The sequence below is a fragment of the Grampus griseus genome (genome assembly GCF_964374135.1).
Source record: "Grampus griseus genome assembly, chromosome: 3".
Taxonomy (NCBI): domain Eukaryota; kingdom Metazoa; phylum Chordata; class Mammalia; order Artiodactyla; family Delphinidae; genus Grampus; species Grampus griseus.
In genome coordinates this window covers 112170305-112176957 of record NC_139019.1, presented here as the reverse complement: position 1 = coordinate 112176957, position 6653 = coordinate 112170305, and the positions used below count along the sequence as shown (strand labels likewise).

At 55.5% G+C, this 6653-nt stretch overlaps 1 protein-coding gene across 1 annotated transcript; it reads left to right on the top strand.

Annotated features, from left to right (window-relative positions):
- Nucleotides 1–215: 215 nt before the first annotated feature.
- Nucleotides 216–815, top strand: TIFAB (TIFA inhibitor; the record flags this gene model as incomplete). Its single annotated transcript, XM_082650320.1, has 1 exon — nt 216–815. Exon 1 carries the CDS (start codon nt 222–224, stop codon nt 813–815), a length of 594 nt encoding a protein of 197 aa, XP_082506446.1. The 5' UTR covers nt 216–221.
- Between the last annotated feature and the right edge of the window lie 5838 nt (nt 816–6653).

Sequence of the window (6653 nt, the reverse complement as noted above, 5' to 3'; positions counted from 1 at the left end):
AGAAGCAGCGGGTCTGAGCTTCCACACCAGCTCTGGCCGTGGCTGCAGCCTGACTGGGGCAGAATGACTGCATGGACGTTCAGTGCCCGGCCCTGCTTGGCCAGAGGTGGCTGGGAGCCCCTGAGGTGGGCAAGAATGTCTGGGCTCAGGAAATCACAGAGGAGTGTCTGCCTCCACCCACGCCTGTGTGTCTGTGCTCCGTCTTTCTTAGGCTATCAGCCATGGAGAGGCCCCTCACGGTCCTGCGGGTGAGCCTGCACCACCCCACGCCAGGCCCTGCCACCTTCGCCAACGTCCCTCCGCAGCTAGAGCACGACACCAGCCCACTGCTGGTGGGCCGGGGCCCGGATACCCACCTCCGGCTGCAGCTCCCTCGCCTCTCCCGCCAGCACTTGTCACTGGAACCCTACCTGGAGAAGGGCGGTGCCCGGCTGGCCTTCAACTTGAAGGCTCTGAGCCGCAAGGGCTGCGTGTGGGTCAACGGGCTGACGCTGAGGTTCCTGGAGCAGGTGCCCCTGAGCACCGTCAACAGGGTCGTCTTCTCTGGCATGCAGATGGTGGTCCACATCGAGGGAGGTACCTCCCTGGAGGCCTTTGTCTGCTGCTTCCACCTCAGCCCCTCGCCCCTGATTTACAGGCTCCAGGCTGAGGAGAGCGACGAATGGGAAATCATCCCCCAGGAGCAGCCTCCCTCAGGTTCAGGGCAGCAGGCTCCGGGTCACCTGGGGTTTCTCGACAGCCCTTCCCAGCCCAGCCCTGGAGGAGCACCAGAAATACAGCTCCAGAGGGAGCCCCCAGACAGTACGCTCTGCTAGCCCCGCCGGCCACCCCGGAGCAAGCCTTAGCTGAAATGGGGCTTGAAATAGTCAAGCTACATCATGCAAGGTTGACAAGCCAGGCCTGCCGCGTAATAATGAACCTATTCTGCAAGCATGAACCACCAGGGGTGAGGGGAGTGCCCTCCACATCCACAGCTATGCAAGGTAACAGGAACTTCATATACGTTTAGAGGCCCTGAGGGGTTCTGGGAGCCTCTCTCAGTGTTTCCCCACATTTCCCCCTCTCGTCTGACTAGGAGTTACTTTATGTTGCTAATTTTGTGTGCCGCTTAAGAGCCGGAGTTTGAAGTTGCACCAGGAATGCATGGACACATGTAACAATTACGTTTGTGGTAGCTTGGGGTTACCTTGGGCTTTCAAATACCCACAGGCACTCGGGGCTTAGGGAAGCCTGTGTTTAATAAACTGCAAGTATTTCATTAAGCTGGCATACCCAGTAGGATTCCCTGATCCCCAGATGGGCCGCCTGTACGCCACATCGTCATGCAGATGCAGGGGCGGGAAATGGAGAAGAGGTGTAAGAGGAAATTGGCAAGGCGGGGGCTCACGGTTCTGAAAAGGATGGAGGTAGGGCTGAGGGCTTCCTGGGGATGGGGAGCTGGGGGCTGGGCCTGCCAAGAAATTCATCGTCACTGTCATTCTCTTTATCCTCACGCTCCCCCACTCTCACTTCTGGGTCAAGGCCTTGGCTGACCAGAGGGCAAAGGTCTTCAGGGGAAGGTAGCTTCTCAGAGCAATGGGCTCTCCCAGGACTAACTCTATGAGAGGGCAGGCTGGGAGGTTGTGACAGAATACAGTTCAGCAGTTATTTCCCTCAAGGGTGGGTCATATGCCAATGGGGGTGGACGAGTGGGGGATGGAGAGTGGGCTCATTTTCTCAGTGCATGTTGGGAGGTATGTGCTGGGGAGCTGAGCGCAAGCAGCCACGCTCCACGCCATCCCAGGTAGGGGGAGTGTGGTCTAGAAACCATGTTCACCTGTGTGATGAAGGGAGGGACCTCAGACCCGGATGGTTGCCACCAGCCTGGACCCTGCTGTACGATATCCAAGGCACTGAAGCTGCCCACTAGCTGGCTCACATCCCCAGGTCTGTAACCACCTCCAACAAGGCTTTCAACACTCCTCACTTCCTGCCCAAGAAGAGAGATCCTTTTGCACCCAGGGTAGGCTGCAAGGAAGTTCAGCCGCACTGCCAGGCCTGAGCATCTTCTCCTTGGGGAAGATAGCAGTGGGCGGGACCCAGACTGCCCAGACTTGGGAAGATTCCATCCGATAGGGAACGAGGCAGATACACTCAGGTCACAGCCACAAAGCAGAGGAGGGCAAGGGATGTGAGAAGAAGGGGCTGTCCGAAGCTGTGAATGGCCCATGGGGCCACCAAAGCAGTCCTTCACTCAACTTTCACCAAGCACCCACCTTGTACCAGATGCTGTGCAAAGCCTGGGCAACCAGCAGTGAACAGGTTGACTAAGGCCCTGCCCTCAGGGAGCTTACTTGGGACTCAGGAAAGACATGAATTCAGGAGATGGTCACTGTGGGCAGTGCCAGAGACATTGTGTTTTCTCTCTCTTCACGCTGGTGTTAACCTCAGCTCTACTATTAAGTGGCCGTGTCTGGTGAGTGCTTACTATGTACTCCACGCTCCGCTAGGTGCTGTGTACATTCCCCCATTTAATCTCCACAACGCCCAGATAGACAACGGTACTAACCACATTGTACAGATGAGGAAATTGAGGCTCAGCAAAGTGAAGTATCTTGACCAACGTCACGCCACTCACTAGCTGTGTGATCTTGGGCAAGTGACTTAGGCTGCTTTGGTCTCTATTTCTCCTTCTGGAAAATGGGCAAGATGATAGCACCTCCCTGCTGGAGCCCGCTGGGCTCCCCACTGGAGCCAGCCAGCGGGCTGTGAGGGTTTTAGGAGGTGGCACATATAGTGCAGCACCTGGCACACAGCAGCCACTCTGTAAGTATTAGCTACTATCGCGAGACCTGAGAGAGGGAAACATATAGGTCCTGACCCAAGGGCTCACCTTAGACAGGAATATGGAGTGAGAGAAGGTTAGGAGCCTGGCGGGATGGCTCTGGAGCCTGAGGGCTCAGCCACACTCTGTGATTCCCTGATGAAGAATTTTGTCTTAGCCATGGACCTGGTGGGCAGTCAGGAGGGGGGTTATTATTGTGAACGTTGGCACCAGAAGGCCCAATATTCAGGGTTCATAGAATGGGAGACACACAGTCAGGGCGGGTGAGCCGCAGAAGCCATGTGTGCTGTGGTCTGATGAAGCCCACTGTTTTGGGACTGCCTTTATTTTTCACACAATGATCCCTCCACAGACCGAAGTGCTCCCCAAACTATGCATTAGGGAGCAGCAGCCCTTTGCATGCAGAACGGAAAAGCCACTGCCTGAAATCTAAACCTGAACGTCGAAGGCTGGAGAGAGGAAGCTGGCTGGGGGCTCCCCAGAGCCCCCAGGGTGCAGCTCCCCTGCTCCACGAGGGAACCTTTGCCATAGACCGAGAGTCCTCTTCCTTCCAGGAAGAGGCAAACCCAACCTAGCTGGGGGCCTATGAGAGGGAGCAGCCCACCTCCTCCCTGGGGGAGTCTCTGACTTGGGGTGAAGTCTGGGAGGCCCTCTGGGCCCCAGGATGGACTGTGCAGCACGCGGGAGGAGGGCAGACCAGAGACAGGGCAGAAGGGAGCCAGGAAACACCCAGCTTGTTGTTTCAGACTCTACCTGTTCATAAAGTCCCCTCCGGAAACTCACTGCCTGCCTCATACAGGTTTCCTAAACAGCAAAGCTCCACTCCATGCGAGGCTCCATTTTTCTTCGGTAGAAAACCATTTAAATCACCAGACCCCAACACCCACCCTCCAATTCCCGCCCAGAAGCTAGAATTATCAGGTTGGCTGCAGGCCCTGGTCCATGAACTCGATACCCCTTTCCTTTGCTGCTCGGACAGACTGAGCAGGGCAGTGAGTCCCTCTCAACAATGTCCTCTGCATTCCCTCAGCTCGCATACACAGGGCGGCCTATGTGGCTGAGGGGTGTACACGCGCGCGCACACGCACACGCACACGCGCACATGCTGTTGTGGTTCCGAGCAGGGGCTCTGCAGTCAGGCTGCTGCCTGGGTTAGGATTCTTGCTCCACACTTACTAGTTCTGGGATCTTGGACAAGTGACTGAAATTCCCTGTACCTCAGTTTCCTCTTCTGGGAAATGGGGAAGATAACAGCTTTGAGAAGGTAAAATGAGGCCCTGCACACAAAGAACCTGGTGCCGTGTCTGGGACACAGGAAGTGCTCAATGGGGCTGCTTTCATTGTTTGATTTAGTGGAATGAATTGAATGCATATAGACACATGGACTCAGCTTACACACACACACACACACACACACACACACACACACACACACACGCACACACACACACATCTGCTACAAAGAGCTACAGCAATTACATTCAGGCATGCCCCAGAGCGCTACAACTCTCTGAGAGGACATCTGGAAATTTAGAAATCATTCCCTGTGCCCTTTCAGGCATTATACCCCCACATTCCTCTGCTCTTCTAAGAATGGGAGTCCCCCCGACCTGTCTGTGAGTCACTGCGTTCGCCTGAGCCCCGTGCGGAGGGAGACATGAGAACGCTCCTTCAACAGCCCCAGCGTGGGGCTCTGAGGCACAAAGAAACGCCGTCAGGTTGTGGCGGCAGACTCAGCAGACAGCGCAGTCCTGGCCACAGCCGTGCACGGCCGTTCTCTCCCGGCACCGGAACGCTTCGCCCACGGTTTCCATGTCTCTCTCCCTGTGAGACACCAAGATCCACACAGACGAGGATGCTGGGTGGTTTGCTGTTGTATTCCTGACGGCCATCACGGAGCTGGACAGAGCCGGGATGGACAGACAGGCACGCGTGGTCAGGGAAGCAGTCATCTTGGCGGTGCTAGGGCTTGAGCCAGGCTTCTCGGGGCAGGCGAGGGCAGGGCCAAGGCCTGCAGTGGGGGGCAAGAAGCAGGCCGGCCCTCTGGGGCAACAAGGCCGCAAAGCTGAGGGCAGACAGTAAGTCTTACCTGCCGTAGGCCTCTGTCGGGGCAGCCCAGAACCTCTGGCTGCGGCAGAACAAGGCTGGTTCTTCTGCCTAGTTCTTGAGACTCTGCAGCCCAAACTCAACCCAAACTCTGGGTTTTTGGAACTCGGTGTGATGACTACTGAGGAAGGTTGACAGATTTGACAGGGTCCCACATCACCAAGAGATAGCTCTCAGCCAGCACTTCCTGCCCCAAACAGAGGCACGTCGGTGTCCCCAGGAGACCCTGGGAGGGCTCCCAGCCACAGCCATCAGGGCTCGGGCTGGCTGGATTGAGTCTGGGCCTGTGGGCCACAGAGACCACCTACTCCAAACATACACTAGGAGCACACAGCCTCCCTGAAACAAGACTGTCTCTTAAAGAGATTTCCTGTGGTACAGGATGCTAAGATCTGGCCCTGCTAGAGGCATCTGCATTTTCAAAGAAAGGATTGGAGAGGGCAATGCCTACCCAGTGGAAAGAGCGACATTGAAGTTTTCACCGTAGGCTGATAAAGGAAACATTTTCCCTTTCCCCTCAGATCGAGGTTACTTCGTAAACGTGAATAAGACAGAGTTAAGGGGCTAGCTCAAGGTTGCCCTGTGACCAAAGAGAGCTGAGACACGAACTGGGAGGGGATTCTTTCCCAGCAGCCCACTGAGTGGCCAGACTGCAGTCAGCAAAGAGATGTGCAAAAGCAAGGGAGCCCCCATGCCAGGTGAATGGTTCGTTGCTGCCTCCATAACCTCCTCCCACCGCCGGACTGGGCCGGGAGACCTGCCTCCTGCTGTAACTGCTACGTGAGTCTGGCTGTCCAGCTTTGCTCTGTGTCCTCTGCTTCCTCTGCTTCCGCTCCATGGCGTCTGCTGGTACTGGTACCTCCATCAGGTGAGCGGGTCTCTGAATCACTGAGGCAGCTTCCCCTCACTGAGGCAGCTCTCCCTGCACCCCGTGCCCTAGTCACGCACTACCACACCAGGCCCCAAAGCCACGCAAGGAGGAGGCCAGCTCCTCCACCTTTAGGAGGAGATTTCGGGGTTAATCAACTCTATTCACGTTGCAGGTTGTGCTCCCTCTTACCTTGAAAGTGAACTCACAGGCGGATTAAAGTGAAATAAAATCTACCATTTGAGTTACATTCTCAGCTGATTGGAAACATGCATTACCTCCCCATGACCGGGCCGTGAGAAGGGAAGTTATCTCTCTTTAGAGTTTGTAAACTCTTTAGAGCAGAGGCAGCTTTAAAGCTGCTGGGGGAAAAAAATGATCCGGGAATAAATTGCTCTCATTTACCTTTGTTTTCCAATCATACGCTCCAGTGGGAACAAAACAGCCTAAGCGAGTGGATGTGGGGAGCCAGGTGATCCTCAACAGAAGAGTTTCATTATTTCCTTCTTTAGGCACATGAGTTGAAAGGGCTTTAGGTGCCATTTGGCAGGGGCCTTGCACCACAAAAATGTGTGTCCCGCAGTAATGTCAGCATCCTTGAGCTGTTTCTATCTCTGCTTCCACTTCCCCGTGACACCCACTTCTTTAAGGGGCACTATCACCAGAGCGCGCAGCTCCAGACGTTTGGGAACAAGAAACAAGGAGTCTGAGAAAGGGCAGATGGGAATCAAAACCAAATCACAGTCCAGGGAGGAGGGAGAAACCGTGGGGTCTGGGGTTCTGGAGGGGGCTTTCCTTCCCCTCTGTTCTCCGATCCTCTCTGCGTTACCTAACACAGAGCTTACATAGAGCAGG